Below are 17,831 nucleotides of genomic sequence, written 5' to 3'. Positions count from 1 at the left end.
CAGCTAACCCAGGCCCTCGCCAAGAGCGCTTCGGCTGGCTGCCAGCCAAGGCTGAGCAGCCGGCGATGGAGGGAAGCCCCTCCCAAGAGGAGGTGGCCTGGGGCTGCCCCGCCTTGGCTGCTTTCCCCAGGTGGATCACCTGGCGGAGGCCCAGTCAACGGCTCCCTGGCCTGAAGCAGCCATTGCAGCAGTGCTGGTGACGTGGCGCAGAGCAGGACTACTTCTGCTCAGCCTGCCCCCGTTCTCTTCCCCCCACCCGCCTGCACAAAGATGCTTCCACCAGCAGCCACCTCCAAGAGCTGCCGAACTCAGAAGTGGAGTTTAACGTGTCTGCATTGGGGGCAGGTGGGTAAGAGGGGGCTCTGGATGGCTTGTTGTGGCATCCCCCAGGTGGTGCCTAAGAGCTCAAAAGGAGGGAAGTCAGATGGCCAGGCATGTTGGTGCCCAAGTTTGCCCACAAACCATCCAACAGGGTGCTGAGGTTTCAGTACTGCCCAATGGCAGGACCATTGTCCCCCACATTTGCAGAGGCTGGGAACTCACCTGGAGAGGAGGGGGGAACCTGGACCCCACCCGACTCTCTGCTGTTTGGGGCTGGGAAGGACTTGGCACCCAGGAGCCTCCCTGGCACATGGAGACATTGGCGGCCCAAAGAGGTTGAGGTTGGCTCCTCCTAGGCAGGAAACTGCCAGTCGGCCATCAGCCCTTGAGCCAGCCCTGGGTGCTTTGCCACTCTCTCTCAGTTCTGCAGTGACTCAGTTGGCCAGGAGGGCAGGGAGGTCCCTGGCATTTAGGAGGTCTGGCAAATGTTCTCTGGCTGCAACTTCCCAGGGCCAGGCACAGGTTCTGCCAGAAAAAAAAGGCACCGGGCATAAGCAGCTCTAGTGCCACCATCTGCTAACCGCAAATCTGCATGCCAGTCTCAGGCGGCACCTCCCAAAGCTTGGCTGAGCAGGATAAACCTGCCATGAGACTTCAGTGCCTGGTCCCTGCAAAAGTCCATTTCCAAAAGTCCATGGTCCGGGTTTCCATAATTCTCCCTTTTGGGAATTCTTGCCCCCTCAGCCTCCCACCCCCTGGTCTTCCTCCCGTCTGGCCCCATTGCAGGCCAGGCAGCCCCACTGCACTCTCCCTCCTCAGTGAAGTTGAGCTGGCATAAATCCCGGCTTCTCTCTCCACTCCAATGGGGCAATTTTCAGTTTCCTTTCTCAGACTCTCTGGGCCACTGGCCTGTGGGTCAGACCCAGCCTGTCTCTGCCCCACAGCAAGGGGGGCTCTGTGTCCCTTGGGTGATTATGTCCAGCAATAAACTCAAAAGAAAATGCCAGCAGAAATAGGCAGGGCCCGGACCCCCAACTCAGCTTGCCAACGATGCAGGCAGACACCCCACCCAGGGAAATTTTGCCTCAACCTGCCTACCCCAGTGGCTAGGAGGGGGCTGTGCGGCCGGCATGTGACTAGGGGAGCCACCCCCAGCCTGGGCCTCATGGGCATATGCCCACCCCTTGCCCGCAGGCACCAGGGAGACCTGCAGGTGCTCATGTGCCTAGCACTGTCTGTCCGAAGCCCTCTAGCCCGTGGAGGGGCATTGGGGGTGCTCCAGCTAAGTCAACAAAATCCCTAGAACCGCCTGTCTCCAGATGCCAGGCGGTGGCTTGTTCCTCTCACCATCAGAGTCTCTGCGGTGGCGGCGGCAGCCAGCCAGTCCATCATCACATGGCCCCACTTCCCTCAGTCTCTGGTCTGCATTTGCCTTGCTTCGGCCTCCAGGCCAAAACCAGATGCTTGGCTCCGAATTATGCAGGTCGGCTGAAGGTCCCACTTGTAGAGGAATGGAGGTGGCTTTCCTCCTGCTTGGCCTGTCTTCAGAGGGGTCAGCCCTCTGGGAAACCTCGTGCGGAAGGAGCTCCAGTTGCCCCCCAGACTCGGGCACCCCCTGTAGCCAGCCTGCTCCCCTGCTCCTGGGCAGCCCCAGGACACCCGGGCCTGGCCTTAGATGGCAGGAATGCCCAGCAGCGTGGCACGCAGGAGCTGCGGCAAAGGGAAGGACCACTTGCCTGAGGAAGTATGGGGCAGGCAATGGGAGACTCTGGGGAAGGGGGCAGTCAGGTCATGGGTCTGGCTCTGCACTCATTTCCCTGGCGCCGGGAAAGTGGGGGGGAGACAAGCCGGGCTTCAGTTTTGCATTATGAAGATGAACCGCCTGCAACTGAAGGGTTTCCAGCAGGCAGAGGGCCAGACCCACACGCTCCTCTGCACGAACTTCTAGGACATCTGCAAAGGATGATGGCGCTCTCAGTCCCAGCCCCCCCCCCCGGGCTACGGCTTCCACCACAAAGCTCTTTGCTAGGTAAAGAAGGGGACTTCCCTGGGGGCCCAGAGCCTGGAAGGGCCCAGTCCCAAGTGGAGAGGAGGCAGGGCAAGGCGTGCACTAGCCAGGAGCCCAGGCTGAAGGACAGTGTAAGTGAAGGAAGAGAGTGGGTGAACCAGGAGGGGTCCCCAGAAAGTGCTTCCAGAATGCAGGAGAGCCACAAGAATGACATCATCCTGCAAAAGTACATAACACGCGCACGAGAACAGGCCAAGGGGGGTCAAAGAGGAATTGGGGAGCACAAGTAGCTGAGAGGCAGGAGGTTGCCCTGATCCATGGAGCTTAAGCCAGGACTCGACTGCCGCAGGGAGCCCAGGTGGCCCTCAGCCTGGACAGAGCAGCCGTTCAGACCGCTGGCTCCAACAGCAGCCTTCAGCGGTGGAAACAGCTCCCTGCACAACTGTCCACGGGACTCTTTGTGAGCTCATCTGTTGACACCGTTTCCCGGAGTCACTCTTTCCAGAGGCAAAGCGTGGCCCAGCTGCGCTTCCTGCTTGGAGGATCTTAAGCGACTTATTGGCATTTTGCAAGACTTGGCTTGGTCGTCCAGAGGCAGCTGGGCCAAAGCAGAGCCGCCGCGTAGTTCACTCTCGCCCGTCTGGGCTCCTCCCCATCGCCCCCTACCCCTCAGTTGGCTGGCACGGGGGGGGGGGGGGCGCTCAGGCTCAAATCCTCTCAGGTAGGGCTGCCCTTACGGCCAATGCTGAGGGAGCCAAGTCAGACCCTGAACGGCCAAGTCTACCGATCCCACAGAGCCCCACCCCAGGACGGCTGCAGGGCCCCGCCTCTTCCAAGCCAATCTGAGGATCAGGCCTGGCCAAGGCAGGGTTTCTGGGATGAGCTTTGTAGTCCCATGCATTCTGAGGACATCCGACTAGAGGGGTCTCCTCCAAAGGATTTGAAAAGACAGGAGGGCTGTCTTCCACTTACAATGGTTCATTTAGTGACCATTCAAAGTTACGTCACTGAAAAACGTGACTTATGACCATTTTTCACACATATGACCGTTGCAGCATCCCCATGGCCACGTGATGAAAATCCAGTGTCTCAGTCTCACGTGATCCTTTTTTGTGACCTTCTGACAAACAAAGTCACAAAATTGGGGAAACTAGATTCCCTCAACAGAACCTGTAAGGCTTCGTGTGAGGCCTCGTTGACGCCACATACCCAAACTTCAGTTGGATTGCTAAAAACCACCCAGCCCCCCTCCTTTACCTCCAAAACAGAAGCCTCTAGGCCAGATACATTAAGTGATGTTTGGGAAACTGGGTTTTGAATGGGGGGGGGGCGTCCCATTAAACTCAAGATCGTTCACTGGGAGATTGGTAAAGGAGCCCCCAAAAGGAATTTAACATCCCATTACAGCATCTAGCTTTGATCACAGTATTAACAAGTTTTTGAGACCCTAGAATAGTGCAGAGAAGAGCAACAAAGATGGTGAGGGGACTGGAAGCTAAAACATAGAAACAACGGTTGCTGGAACTGGGCATGGCTAGTTTAAAGACAAGACGGACTAGCGCCGGCAGTCTTCCAATATCTCAGGGGCTGCCCCAAAGAAAAGGAGGTCAGTCTGTTCTCCAAAGCACCTGAGGGCAGGACAAGAAGCAACCGATAGAAACTAATCAACCTGGAACTAAGGAGGAATTCCCGGACAGTTCAGAATCAGTGGAACAGAAGTTGTGGCTGCTTCATCATTGCAGGTTTTTAAGAGAGGGGACAGCCATTTGTTTGGAATGGTATATGGTCTCTTGCTTGAGCAGGGGGTTGGACTAGAAGACCTCCAAGGTCCCTTCCAGTTGTTTTTCTGTTAAGAGCATCCAATTGGCAATCCACTGGTTGATTTTGTGAAGTCCTCTCCAATGCCCTGTGGTAGAACTTCTGAACCAGAAGCCCACTGCCTCTTTAGCAGGATTTAACCCTAACCCCCCTGCCCCCCCCCACAGAAAAGGGATCCTCTGATCCAGGCCTAGGAGGAGATTCCCAGCAACCACAATTCTGAGAAAGTCATTTATTAAAAGATGCCAAATAAGCAATGGGCTCTCCATGCCTGAAGCCGCCCCCTCCTCCTCCCAGCAGCGGCTCTCTTGCACGTCTTCCACCAGGCTGTGTTGCCGGGACACACTTCTGCACGGCTGATGCCCCCCCTCCCGCCCCTCCTCAGGGCAAAGATGTTCTGGCCACAGCACGTGGCTGCCTTGCTTCTCCAGAGGCACCAACCCCCACCCTGGCGGCAGAGACCCCAGCTTTTCCAGGGCCCCAGGGGGCTCTTCACCCTGCCTGCCTGGCCCCCCAAGTCCTGTGTCATGTCTGCCCACACAGTGCCTGGGCGAGCCTCCTCCTCTCCCCCCAAGGGCAGGACTCGACCTCCCAGCAGCCCCACCCAGCTGGGGGGTGTCTCTCTTCCTTGGGGAGGGGCGACTCAGTTCTCGAACCACTTGCTCCTCTTGAGCTGCAGGGCGGCCTTGCCAGCCCCCAGGATCCGCTGCTTATACCGCTCCACCAGCTGCTCGAAGCGAACCTCCGCCTGGCCCCGTCCAGCCCGCTTCTTTTGGGGGCCCTGAGGACAAGCATTGGGGTCAGGCTCAGAGGGCCGGGGGTGGGGGCACTGCACAGAGGCAGGTGGGCTCTGGATGGGAGGAGACCTCACCGACTCACCTGGGGGGCAGCTCTGGGTGCCTTCCGCTCTCTGGGCCCGGCCTTCTTCTTCTTGGGAGGGGCCCCCTTCGCTTTGCCCTTGTCACGATTCCTGCCAGGAGAAAGCCCCCACCTCAGTCCAGGGGATTTTCGTGCCCCGGGGGCCCTTCCAAGCTCTCGTCTAGGTAGCGGAGCAAGGTTGTGTGTGCAGGATTTCCTCCGGCCCTGCCAGGGACCCGGGAGCTCCCTCCACTGCTGCCTTTACCTGATTTTGGGTCCCCAGTGAGAGGGGAGGGCCAGGACCCTCCGTCGCTTGGTGCCGTCCGGCAGCTCCACAGTCTCCTGCTCCTTGTGGGTCTGGAAGCCTGACCAGGAGCTGGCTCCTTCGGCAGTCTGAAGGCTCGGCGAGGGCCCAGGCCACTTCCTCTTCTGGCCACGGTGCTGTGGTGGAGCCTGAGGGCCGCTGGAGGCCCCAGCCTTTCCTTTGGCCCCTGGGGCCTTCTTCGAGTCCTCAGGTGGCTTCTGCGGGGCCCCTGGCAGGCTGGTGCTGGGCGATGGCCCCTGACTCGCTGACCTGGCAGCTGCTTCCTTCTGCCTCAGCTTTTGCTGCCCGGGGGAGAGAAGCGTCACAGCGGAGCAGCTCCTGGAGTGGCTGACCCAGCTCCAAGTTCATCTCGCAGCCCTGAGCCTCTCTCTTCCTTTGGGTGGTGCAGCCGGACGCCCTTTATTCTTCCAGCAGCTCAGGACGCAAACCTTAGGGACCCCTCCCCACCCCCAGACCCCTGGGGGCGCTCCAAGGAGCCAGCAGAAGGGGGACTGGCACCTGCCCAGGAGATGGCTTCATCACTGCAGCCCTAAGAGGGTCCCCCACCCCCCACCCCCACCCCGATGCCCTACCAGGCTGCGTTCAGCACGCTGCTCCTTCAGCTTCAGTTTCCTCCCGTCCTCCAGGGAGAACTCCACAATAGGCCGCTGGGAAGAGAACCAGTCCTGTCTTGGGCCAAGGGGCACCCAGGCTTCTGCCCTCCTGCTCAAGGGGTGGCCTCCCTCCTATTCCCTGCCTGGATCCTTCCGTGAGGTGGGCAGAGACCCACAGGCCCAGTCACCTCCGGCATATGGCCCATCCTGAGTCTTGGGATGCCCAGAAGGGCACGGGAGCCTCACAGAGGAAGGGTGGGAGGGGGCTCCATGGACCCCAAGCAAAAACCGGTCCAGCAGTGCAGCCTTGGCCGGTGGGGAAGAGACTCACCTTCTGGTCCCCAAAGAGTTGGGGGTTGTTGTTGACCTGGCGCAGGGCAAGCAGGGCATGCTGGGGCTGCTGGAACTCCACAAAGGCGTAGCCCAGGGACTGGCCCCGACCCTTCAGCTCCCGCATGACCCGGCACTGGGAGGGGGGGAAGAGGCAACCCTTGGGCACCCGCTAGAGGCTGACCGGACCCACCTAAAGTTCAATTCTGGAGCCCGAAGGCTCATCCCTGCCACACAAGGGGCTTTGCCCACCCAGAAGCACCAAGGGGAGCCCCAAGACTCTGCAGGGAAGGTTCCACTTCGCAATCCACATGAAACCTGAGACATCATACAACCAAATGAGCCTCTGGGATTGGGGTCACAGAAGACACCCTCCCCACCCCAAGAGGCTTTGGAACCCAGGGAACTGCAGCTGAGGAGCTTCCAGATGAGAAATACTCGGCTCAGCCCCCTCCTGGTGCATGTCCCCCCATTGGGGCTCCTGGTTCAGCCATGGAGTGCCCCCCCCACTTCTGCCCTGCAGAAGCGGAGAAGAGGCAAGGGATGGGTGGGGAAAGGAGGCTAGGGACCTCCACTCTCAGCCTGTACCGGCCGCCTTCCTTCCCTCTGGCTGAGCTCCGATTTCTTGGGCTCTGCAGCTCCTGTCCAGCTACCTGGGAGATGCCCAGACCCAGTCACGGCAGTAGAAGGGCGAGCTCCCCAGAGAGGCCGGGGTAGGCTCACCTCCTTGATCCTGGCGCCAGATGTGCCACCACCCGCCGCCTGCAGCATGACCTTCCGCAAAGCGGCACCATCCACACTCTTGGGCAGGTTATGGACGCAGAGCCTCGTCTGGGACACAAAAATGTTCTGGTCCTTTAGCTTCTGTCGCTTCAGCTCCTCGAACTGCAAGGGGGGGGGGCGGAAACCCGTCAGAGTTCTGCCCATCCGTGCAACCTGCCTGGTGTATCCCTTCCCCCGGACGGGCCCCCCTCCGCCCACGCCAACCTTCAAGAGCGAGGCCGGTGGCAGAGAGTCTTCCTGGGCACTTCAAGAAGGCTGCCCGAGTGCCCTCAACAGCAATGGGCAAGCGAGGACTAATGCTCACTCCCCTCCCAAACCGGTGCGGGGGGAGGAGGCACTTACCCGGGCCCTCTTGGCCATGTCAGTAGCACTGACCCCCTCAGCTGCTTTCGTGCCAGCCCGGATCACTGCAGAAGGGAAGGGAAGGGAAGGCCGGCTGGGGGCGGGGCTGCTGGAGTTGCAGCTGGCCAGAGGGTCAGCCTCTCAGTGCCCCGAGAGCTCTCCCTTTTGCCTGGCATCAGGCTTCTCCTCCACAGGCAGGGCTGGGCCCAGGAGCCCCGGGGACAAGGAGGGGACCCACTCACAGCCTTCTCGGGCCAGGTAGAGGTTGCGTGTGCCGGTGGGCTTGGGAGTCTTTGGGCTTCGCAGCTGCTGGGCTTCCTCACGGCTGACAGCCAGGTCCACCCGGAGACGGCGCCCCCCCAGGTGAAGCCCCCGACCCTTGCAAGGAGAAAAACAAGGTGAGAGGGAGGCGCCCTGCGAAGGGGCTCCTGTCAGTTCAAATGGGGTAACCCCCCCCATCGCCCCACAGGGTCCTGCTCTCACCTCAGTCTCCTCCTGTGCTGTCTGCAGACATTTCTGGGCAGCTGTCTGGGTGGCAAACTGGGCAAAGGCACAGCCTGAGGAGGGCAAAGGGGGGGGGCATTGGAGGAAGGCAGGCAGGAAAGGATGGAGGGGGCTTCTGAACTGCCCCTGCAGGAGTAGGTGGGGCGTAAGGAAAAGATCCATTTTGGCCCTTATTTTTCCTCTAGGTCTCCCACAGGGGAACTGGGAACCGATGGAGTGGGGGGGGCATTACCTATGGCCAGGTGAGAGGATGGGGTCTGCAAGCCTCACTCACCTTTGGAGTGTTCTGTCTCAGGGTGCAACACAATCCGGACGTATTTCAGGTCCCCGAACTGCTCCAGAAGCTCCCCCAGCTCTTCCTCTTCCGTGTCAAAAGACAAGTTCCTGGGGGGGGGGGAGGGAGAAGCAGAAAAGGCTCCCTCCACACGTGTCCTGACACTTCCCCCCCCCAGGTGGCTGGAAGGAGGCAGCTGCCAGGTCTGCCTGGTAGTTTTTGTGCTGCTGCCAAGCATGGTGAGGGGGTGCAGCGCAGGAGCCTCTCGGGGGCTCTCCCCAGACAGAAGGCCCTTTGGGGCTGCAGCATAACAACCCTCAAGCCCCCAGGAGGGCGCTAAGCCCCTCAGGCCGCCCCTTGGACCCACCTGAGGAAGACAGTCCGGCCCTCTGCGACATCAGAGTGGCGTTGCTTGTGCTTTGGGGCAGGGTCCTCCCCTGCAACGAGAGGGAGGAACATGAGACTCAACAAGCAAGTGAGCCAGAAAGCCATAGAAATGGGCTCTTAAACTCCTGGGGTACAGATATTGTCACCCCTTGTCCGCCTGGGACTCTCCAGAGAGGCCTGACTGTCCTGTTCCCCCCCCCCAGCACCTGAGCTGGTCAAGGGAGGGCTGGTAGGTGAGCTGGTTTCGACAAGGTGGCCCTTAGGAGAAGTCTCTGGAAGGCCATCAGACAGGGCAACTAGGAAAACCCCAGCAAGGGTGGAATCCCCTTGAAGGACCCCGTCAGCCTAATATAGGGAATCCTTGACTTGAAACCATTCTTAGTGACCGTTCAAAGTTACAATGGCACTGAAAAAAGTGACATAACCATTTTTCACACTTACAACCATTGCATCATCCCTGCGATCACATGATCCAGAAGGGTCGCAAAATAGAGCAAAACTCACAAATGTCTTGCTTAGCAATGGAAATTTTGGGCTTTATTGTGGTCATAAATCAAGGACTACCTTTACAGGGTGGTCTTCTGCTGCTTCAAGTATTGGTTGATTCTACATGTGCAGACCCTACTCACCCTGTCCCCCCAAAGCATATGGACCAACCAACCAACCTGCTCCTCCTCCTCCTTCCTCTTCTTCTTCCTCAACGCTCTCCTCCTCATCTTCCCCATCAGAACTCCCAGCCTCGTCCAGTTCCTCCTCCTGGTCCCTAGAGCTGACCTCCTGCTCTTCGTCCTCACTCTCCACAGGGGGAATTGGAGCCTGAAGGTCCCTAGGAGGAGAGGCCAGACAGAAGAGATCAGCAAGAGAGCGTTTCTTGGGGGCAAAACCAGGGGGGATCCACTGGCTTTGGGCGAGGAGCTTTGCAACCGCCCACCACCCTTGAGAAGGCAGCCCCGGCACTCACGCTTCTGCCACAAGCAAAGCCCTGGTCTTGTCACCAGTGTGGCCACCCCAGGCTCCCTGAGGCTAACCTGCTGGGCCTCCCTGGCCCAGTAGCCTCTGGCCTCCCTCGTTTTTCTTCACTCCCATCCACACCTTCCGGCTGGGCTTTCTTCTCTGTCCCGACTTTCTTCTCTGAGGACAGACAAAGAATGTGAGGAGACTTTGTGGGCCAGGCCCTCGTGTCAAATCAGAATGGGGCTTATTTGGTCACAGCAACATGTGTGAAGCCAGCCGCTCCAAAAACTGGCTGCAAAACATCCTCAGAAAGTCTTTTTACAGGGAGAAAGCAAAAGGTGAAGAGTTGAAGAGCAGAACAGATCCCCCCCCCCCCCGGCAACACTGCCCACCCTGATTCCCATGAGATAGCCACTCACCAGTAGGGATGCCTTTCACCTGCGCAGCCTGGTACTTCTCCTGGGCCACAGCCCAATCCACGGCCACCGGACGCTCTGCAGAGAGTAAGGGGACCACTGAGGCTGGCTGGAAGTGGGGATAATACAAGGCAAGAGGCCCCAGAGTCAGGTGATGCTTACACGGGAGGACCAAAAGGTTACCCATCTCTTGCCTGCTTTTAAAAACCTGACAGGCCTTCAATCACCTTAAGTGCTGCCCTAGTTAGCTGCCAAGCCTCAGCAAGATGGCAAGTGGAGGAAACAGATCACATGGAGACTACTGCCCGCTTTCCCGTGACCAGGGTCATCGCCATCTCCCCTCCTTGCCCACAAACCCACAGACCCTCCCTGCAGCAGGCAAAGCCTTCTGCAAGTCCGCTTAGACCAAAAACAGAAGTCTCCTCACAGCATGGCCCAAGGGAAATTGCAAGCTAGTGAAACCCCAGCTTTCCCTCCTCAATCAGGGATGCCGCCCCTCCCATTTGGCCAAAACCATAGAACTTGCTCAGGAACAGGGACAAGAACCTGCCCAGCTTCCCCAGACTGTCCAGCCCATCAGGTCCCCAGGAATTTCTGCCCTGCAGCTCTCAACTTCTATAAAAATCCTGGCTTTCCCAGGGTTTCCTCCTTCCCATAAAGCACTGTTGTTCTTCCCCCTCAGTATTCAGCCCGAGTTCCTTTTATCCAGGACACCTTCGTGCTGCTGACCCTCAGCCCTGCACAGAAGCGAAGACGGCGTGCTCAGGAAGTGGGCAAATTCTTTCCCCAAGGCTGGTATCTGCCGAGCTGCAGCTGGTCCCCTTCCTGCCCCTCTGGGAGCACCTCAGCACGAGATGATGGACAGCCACCCAAATCCTGAGCGGGTTACAGGGACTCACCTTTGATCTCCTTCATGTTCATCCCCTTCAGGGCTTTTCCCGCTTCCAGGACGTTCCTGAACTGCACAAAGGCAAAGCCGCGGAGCTTTCCATCTGGAAGGCAAAGATCAAGGCCAGAAGCCCCTTCTTACGTCACACATTCACACCTTCCCCAGGCCTGCTGCTTCCCTGCATTCCAGAAGGATGGGGGCAAAGCAGCCCCTCACCCAGAGCAGGGAGTCTCCTGCATTCACCCACTGAACACAGATCTTTTGAACCTTTATATTAGTAAAAACTAATCTAGGTGAACTGTTTATACATTAAAGCTAGTCCATGTAAGATGAGCCATAGACTGTCTAGCAAAAGCCTTCATCGCTGAGATGCACTCGGGCTCTTGTCCCGCAGGGGCCCCAGGACCTTCTCCCTCCCTCCCTCCCTCCAGGTTTCCCAGTCCACTTACCGGGCTTCCTGGGCAGGGAGGCTTCCAGGACCGTCCCGAAGGGAGCAAAGGCGCTCTTCAAGTCGTCTTCTGTGCACTGGGAGGAACCGACAAGGCCAAAGGGATTCAAGGGCAAAGAGCGCAGGGATCGGGGGCTGGGAGAAGAAGCGGTGCGGCCGCCCCTTCCCTCACTCCGGTGGGGGGGGCCGCCCCAAACTCGGGCAGGGCAGCCGCCGCCCTCCTACCTTGAAGCTGAGGTTGCGGACGATCAGCCGGGCCTTCTTGGGGGCCCCTGGCCTTGGGGGCTCCTGCGCTTGCCGGGGGCCTCGGGGCGCCTCTGGGAGAGAAAGAGGGCGGGCGAGTGAGGGAGAGGAAGGCGGCCCGCGGAGACCCCCCATCCCCAGAAGGGCTCCGCAGCCTCCGAGGGACCGAGCCCCCCGCCGCTCACCTGCGCCGCCGCCGCCGCCTCCCGCCTTCCGCTTCTTGGGCCGCGCCAACGCCAGGCTGACCCGGCGGCCGCCGAAGGTGCGGATCTCGCGCAGGGCCCGCTGCGCGTCCTCCGGCAGGGAGAAGCTGACGAAGCCCAGGCCGGTGCACGCCTCGCCACCTGCAACGACCAGGCCGCCCCGTCAGGCGCCGGACCAGGAGGGGTCTCTCCCGCCCGCCCCCCCCGCTCGTCTCCCCCCTCGCTCACCGGGCGCCGTCACGACCACCGCCCGCCGCACCGGCCCCGCCTGCCCGAACTCGCCCTCCAGGTCGGCGGCGCGGGCCGAGGGGGGCAGCCCCCGCACCAGCAGCGTCCGCCCCATCCCGCCGCCCGGGAGACACGCGCGCCACCCGGACGCCGCCATCTTGCGCCTCCCGGAAACGGAGGGGGGGCTGCCGGAAGTGCGGGCGCCCCCTCCAGGCGCGGCGAGGAAGAGCGCCAGTGCCGGGTGGCGCGAGTACGCATGCCCAGAGAAGGCTGGCCTTCCCCCGCCCCCCCCCCCGCCGTGGCAAGCCCTGCTTGGAGGGGGGGGGGGGGCGGTGGGGGCAGGGCAGCCCCACTGCGGACTCCTCCGGGGTTCAAGCGGGGGCTGGCAGAAGCCGCGTCCCTTCCCTTCCCCGCTGGTCCCCCCCCCTCCCTCAGCCCCACCCCCGCGCAGGTGGGAAACGGGGGAAGTGGGGGGGGGTCTCGTGGGCCACGCTGCAAAAACAGCGATTTTTTCCCAACCGTTGCTGGGACTGAGTCCAAGTGGCCCTTCTCTTGGCTCCTTTGTTACCTTACTCTGTGTGTGGGAAAGGGGGGGGGGGGAGACTGTGCGTGTGTGAGAATTCTAGGGTTGGAAGTGAACTCGGGGGTCATCTAGTCCAACCCTCTGCCGGCACAAGGATCCTCAGACCATCCCAGACAAAGGATTGTAGGTTTGAACCCTCAGGTCTCTTTCTGCCAGGGCAGGTCTTGTCCTGCCCTCAGGAGCTCTGGAGGAGAACTCCAGGGTCACCCCACGGGAGAGATGGACGGCATAAACATTGAATAAAGTCTGTCATCTGCACCTCTATAACTGGCTTGTTTGGCTCTGCAACCCAACAAGACAGACACAGACTTCAGAGGATCATTAGAACTGCAGAAAAAATAATTGCTACCAACCTGCCTTCCATTGAGGACCTGTATACTGCACGAGTCAAAAAGAGGGCTGTGAAAATATCTACAGACCCCTCGCATCCTGGACATAAACTGTTTCAACTCCTACCCTCAAAATGACGCTATAGAGCACTGCACACCAGAACAACTAGACACAAGAACAGTTTCTTCCCGAACACCATCACTCTGCTAAACAAATAATTCCCTCAACACTGTCAGACTATTTACTGAATCTGCACTACTATTAATCTTCTCATCATTCCCAACTCCTCCCACTTATGACTGTATGACTGTAACCTTGTTCTTTTATCCTTACGATTTATATTGACTGTTTCCTAATACGATTTGATTGCTTATTTGTTCCCTATGACTATCGTTAAGTGTTGTACCTTACGATTCTTGATGAACGTATCTTTTATGTATGCCAAGAGCGTATGCACCAAGACAAATTCCTTGTGTGCCCAATCACACTTGGCCAATAAAAAATTCTATTCTATTCTATAAATAAAACTCCCCACCGCCTTCCCTGGGGCAGGGAAGATTGCTGGGAGGCCTTCCTCTTCTGGAGGCTAAAGATGCCCGGTTCTTCGTAGGGTCTTTAGCTTCTATGACCCTCCCCATCTTCTGTGCCCTCTTTCCAGTTCCTCAGAGTCCTCCTTTTGTTGTGAGGACCAGAACTGGTCACAGTATTCCAGGGCTAAACTGACCAGGTTAGCATGGAGCATGGATCCCTTCCTGGGATCTCAATATTTGACCTCCGTTGGTGCAGCCCAAGATCGCATTATCTGTTTTGGCAGCTGCAGTACACAGCTGGCTCATGCCTGCTGTGAAGGGTTGGATGCTCTCCTCCAGACCTTCCTTTCCTCATATATTTGTGGGTAGCTGTAGTTGTTTACATCCCTTTTGCTGTATGAAACAATGCCAGATTTAAAAAAAATTAGAAGCAGGCAGTTTTGTTAGGGGAAAAGCTTCCAGTCTATCCCCTTTGAATGGAGTGCCTATTGGTAAGTTCATTTGATGTCGCCCCCTCCCCCTGCAGTATTTAGTGTGGCCGTCCATTTATACACATGGACAGACCAAAGAGATTAGTGCTGCCAACATTGACCTCACTGGTTCATACAACATTGACCTCACTGGTTCATACAGAGTTGGAAAGGCACTTAAAGGTCATCTAAACAATCCTTGACAGTCACTCAATCAACACACTTTGAAAGCATTTGATGAGTGGGAAGCTACGTTCCTGGCAGAAGGTGGTGCTGATTTATAGCTTTTGCACCCCAGAAATCTCTGACGCTGCACCCAATCGGCCCCTTTTTCATTTGGACTGACTGCTGCTGCTTCTTCTCTCAGTTTCCATGGAGAAGAATCTGCATCCTTTTGCCTAAGACAGTCCTCAGATGTTTGCAGCCCCCTCTCCTTCCTCCTCTCCGCCTTCTCTTGGGCAGGTTCAGCCTCCCAGCTCCTTTCAGGCTTCCTCGCAGGGTTGGTGTTCAAGTTCCTGATCATTTCTCTTAAGTCTAGTGGCCAAACTGGAGAAGAGAGACTGGACCGTCCTGAAGGTCAGTGGAACTATTGCCCAGCCCCCCACCTCCCATCTGGCTGCAGTGCTTCTGCTAATTACATGTGTCTTCTTAGCTGCTGCATCCCCCTTGCCGGCTCAGGTGCAGCTGGGATCCCAGATCTTGTCCTGTGTACACAAGGACTTGGCGTTGGCCTTCCTCCTCCCGGGTCTGGCCCAATGGCTGAGCCTGTGGAGGCAGTAGTGGGTTGTCCCTGGTTCAGACTGGTTCTATAGAACTGGTAGTAAAACCAGCGGGAGGCTCCGAATGTCGTCATAGGTGATCTGCGTATGTGATCCCATTGCGAACCGGTAGTAAAGGTAAGTAGAACCCGTGTGGAGGCCACGTTGTCCTCTAAGGAGGATTGGTGTCTTCTGAAAACGCCCTTCCCATCTTGGCCGTTTTTAAAGTTGTGCAAGAGCCTCAGCTGCCGATTTGCCGCAGAGAATGAGTCAGAGACGAGGTGGGCAGCAGGGATGGCTCAGTTGTAAAACCACCCTGGTGCCTGTATCTGTTGACTGGATTGCCAATCTGGAGGTCTAACTGAGCTCCTGCTGGGTTGCCATCTGCCTGGAATCTGGCTGGGAACAGAAGCTCAAGATGAGCAGCTTCAGAAGGGGGAGTGGGGGCAGAACTTGCTGCCAGCCTCAGCAGCGTCCACCAGAGGGCAGCAGAGTCCTGTGAAACCAGTTACTAAGCAACATGGGTTGCAGGGAGCACATATACCCTGTGGCCGCCTGCACAATTTATTTATTTATTTATTTATTTATTTATTTATTTATTTATTTAGTCAAGCATACAGTATATAAGATAACAGATAAAAGTATAAATATGATTAAGAATACATGAAATGGGTACAAATACAAATGCCCTTGCCACCCTACATGGCCGCAACCTGGCCTTGCCCACTGTGGCTGCTCCTGGCAGATGTTGAACTGGTGCCACCCTATGCTTCCCTCTTGTATTTTGAATATAGATAGCACTTAGCTGTGGGGGCAGAAGTGTCCTTGTGGCTGGCTGACTCCCAAAATGGCTCTGCATTGCCTGCCAATCCAGAATGCCCTGGGAACACAAGGAGGGAGGGGCAGTAGGGCACCCCCAGGCTCTCCTTGGCTCGCTTACCTTTTTCTCGAGAGAGAATTGAGGCCTTGACTCTCCTTGACCTTTCAGCCTCCTCAAGTCTGTCTTTGAACCTGTCTCCCCCTTCCCCTGCCCCCCAGTGTGCTGCCCTGGCCATTTCCCCCCCTCTCCTACAGCCCACCCTTCTTGGCTGCAGCAGCTTCCTTGGGTCCCCAAGGCTGTGACCACCGCTGCCCCAGCTGCCCCTCCGCTCATCCCCTTTTGGGTTGAACAGATGCAAGCACCTTCAAACACACGTTAAGCACCTGCACAGCTGCTCCACAACCACAACCCCCTTGTGTGTTGCCATTTGTGCAGGGACGCCCTCGGCACCCGCTGCCTTCCCGATTCCCTTTCCCGCCCCCTTTCCATGCATCCCCCTATATCTTCCCCCAGCCTTTGGCCCTGATTCAGAAGGGACCTGGGGCAGAACTCTCATGGGTGCCACCAGCCGCCCAGGACCCCAGCAGCAGCATAGGTGGCCCTGGCACCGGAGAACCCCTCGGCGTTAGAAGAGGCAAAATGCCACCAGAGCCTCACCACAATGACGTGTAGGATGACAGGTGGGGACAGTGTGGTTAAAGCAGCTGCCCCACTGCCTGCCCCCCAACTGAAGGCTTTGCCCTATTCCATAATACCCAGAGCCTCCTCTTGCAGAAACCTAGCCTGGTATATTAGGCTTATACAGATAGTCCTCGACTTACAGCCGCAATTAAGCCCAACATTTCCCTTGCTAAACGAGATAGCTGTTAAGTGAATTTTGCTCCATTTCATAACCTTTCATGCCACGGTTGTTAAGTAAATCACTTCAGTTGCTAAGTGAATCTGGCATTCCCATTGATCGCTTGTCAGAAGGTCGCTAAAGGGGATCACGTGACCTGGGACACTGAAAACGTCATAAATATGAGCCAATCGCCAAGCCTCTGAATTTTGATCACGTGACCTTGAGGATGCTGCAAAGTTTGTAAATGTGAAAAACGGTCATAAGTCACTTTTTCAGTACCATTGTAACTTTGATCACTAAACAAACAGTTGTAAGAAGAGGACTGTTTTTAAGACCCCAGGAAGTACCTTAGTGTTGTGTCTGCGCCCCCCGAGCCGGCCCTCCTGCCAGAAAGTGACTTGGAGCCGGGCTTGCTGCCAGAAAGTGACTTGGAAAGTGAGGGGGAAGGGCCGTCAGGATTTACCTCAGGAGCACTGGCTCCCCTGGCTCAGCTCCAGGAGCCAGAAGCAGGCCAGATGAAAGAGATAACGAGGCCTCCTTCCCCTGACTCTTTCCCTCGCTAGGCCACGCCTGCAGACCCAGCTGACAGCAATCAGGCTTGGTTGAACCCTAGGTTTCGTAGGCAGGAGAGGAGGGAACAACAGAAGCAAGGGTGGGGCAGGCCTAGGAAGTGCTGAATCATGGAGCCAAACCCCACCAGATATAAAAGGCAGTGAGAGCTGCTGTGTCTCTTTGTAACAGGCAAATCCACTGATTTGACTAGAGCTGAAGTTTGTGACTCACCAGCATCGTGGAAGTTAACGAGGGCTCTTGGCAGACGCTGGCTCTTTTGCCGCCAGAGCTGATAGTGCCAGCTAATTAAGCCATCATTCGGACGGAGGCGGAGGAGGACAGAACACTTACAAAGGAAGACTCCATGGGCTTCAGAGCAAAAGACACTATTGGCCATGGGGAGGGGGGCAGAGAGCAAAGACCACAGTCGGTGGGAGAGGAGGTGCACACAACATACAATGAAACATTGTACACAAAACACACAGCTGTGCCTCTGCTGGCCGACACTGGACTCTTGATACAGAGCAAGGAAAGAGGGCGGAGGGTGACGGGTTACGTGCTCCTGCGCCCCACCAAAGAAGGAGACAGGTGGCTTCCCTGCGGCAAGCAGGTGTGCAGAAAAGCCCATCAGGTCTCTGACCAACCCAGCAGGAGAGGCTGTGCCCGCAGCCCCTCGGTTGGTGGCCCAGAAACCGCACGGACGCAGTGGCCAGAAGGGGATCGGAGGGGAAGGGACTGTTTTGCGGGGTTGGAAGGGGCTCACCTGCGCTCTCTCTCTCTCTCACCTTCCTTCCAGGGTCAGGATGGGGCATGACGGTCTGATGAAGCAGGGTGGCAGACTGGCTGAAAGGGAGAAGGGAGGGAGGGAGGTTCTGGTGCTCGGACAGAGGCTGAGCAGCTTCCATGCCCTCTTCCTGTCCCAGGATCCTTTGGGGGTGGGTGGGAAAGGCATCTGGCCCAAAGGGGCTTCAGGCAGATCTCATGGGGCTCCCTGAGCCTCTCTCCCCCAGACCCGTTTCCCAT

General features: G+C 57.6%; 1 protein-coding gene across 1 annotated transcript; it reads right to left on the bottom strand.

The window, feature by feature from the left end:
- Positions 1-4,445: 4,445 nt before the first annotated feature.
- Positions 4,446-12,098, bottom strand: RBM28 (RNA binding motif protein 28). The gene is made up of 19 exons (XM_058191322.1): positions 11,925-12,098; positions 11,697-11,837; positions 11,476-11,567; positions 11,252-11,327; positions 10,813-10,905; positions 9,917-9,991; positions 9,572-9,674; positions 9,209-9,369; positions 8,524-8,593; positions 8,157-8,266; positions 7,862-7,935; positions 7,621-7,756; positions 7,379-7,443; positions 6,977-7,138; positions 6,255-6,389; positions 5,903-5,977; positions 5,271-5,611; positions 5,027-5,117; positions 4,446-4,928 (listed from the first exon to the last, which is right to left on the bottom strand). Exons 1-19 carry the CDS (start codon positions 12,079-12,081, stop codon positions 4,791-4,793), a joined length of 2,295 nt encoding a protein of 764 aa, XP_058047305.1. The 5' UTR covers positions 12,082-12,098; the 3' UTR covers positions 4,446-4,790.
- Between the last annotated feature and the right edge of the window lie 5,733 nt (positions 12,099-17,831).

Source organism: Ahaetulla prasina, chromosome 7 (assembly GCF_028640845.1).
Source record: "Ahaetulla prasina isolate Xishuangbanna chromosome 7, ASM2864084v1, whole genome shotgun sequence".
Taxonomy (NCBI): Eukaryota; Metazoa; Chordata; class Lepidosauria; order Squamata; family Colubridae; genus Ahaetulla; species Ahaetulla prasina.
Note: the sequence above shows the minus strand (reverse complement) of the source record. Positions and strands in the feature narration are given on the sequence as shown.

What these genes read in the sequence shown, in the direction of transcription:
- RBM28 (XM_058191322.1), bottom strand. Translation starts at nt 12,081, where the DNA reads ATGGCGGCGTCCGGGTGGCGCGCGTGTCTCCCGGGCGGCGGGATGGGG. An exon ending in CAAGAAGCGGAAGGCGGGAG is followed by an intron (nt 11,568 to 11,696) that starts GCGGCGGCGGCG and finishes TTTCTCTCCCAG; the next exon opens with AGGCGCCCCGAGGCCCCCGG. An exon ending in CACCCAGAGCTGCCCCCCAG is followed by an intron (nt 4,929 to 5,026) that starts GTGAGTCGGTGA and finishes GCTTGTCCTCAG; the next exon opens with GGCCCCCAAAAGAAGCGGGC.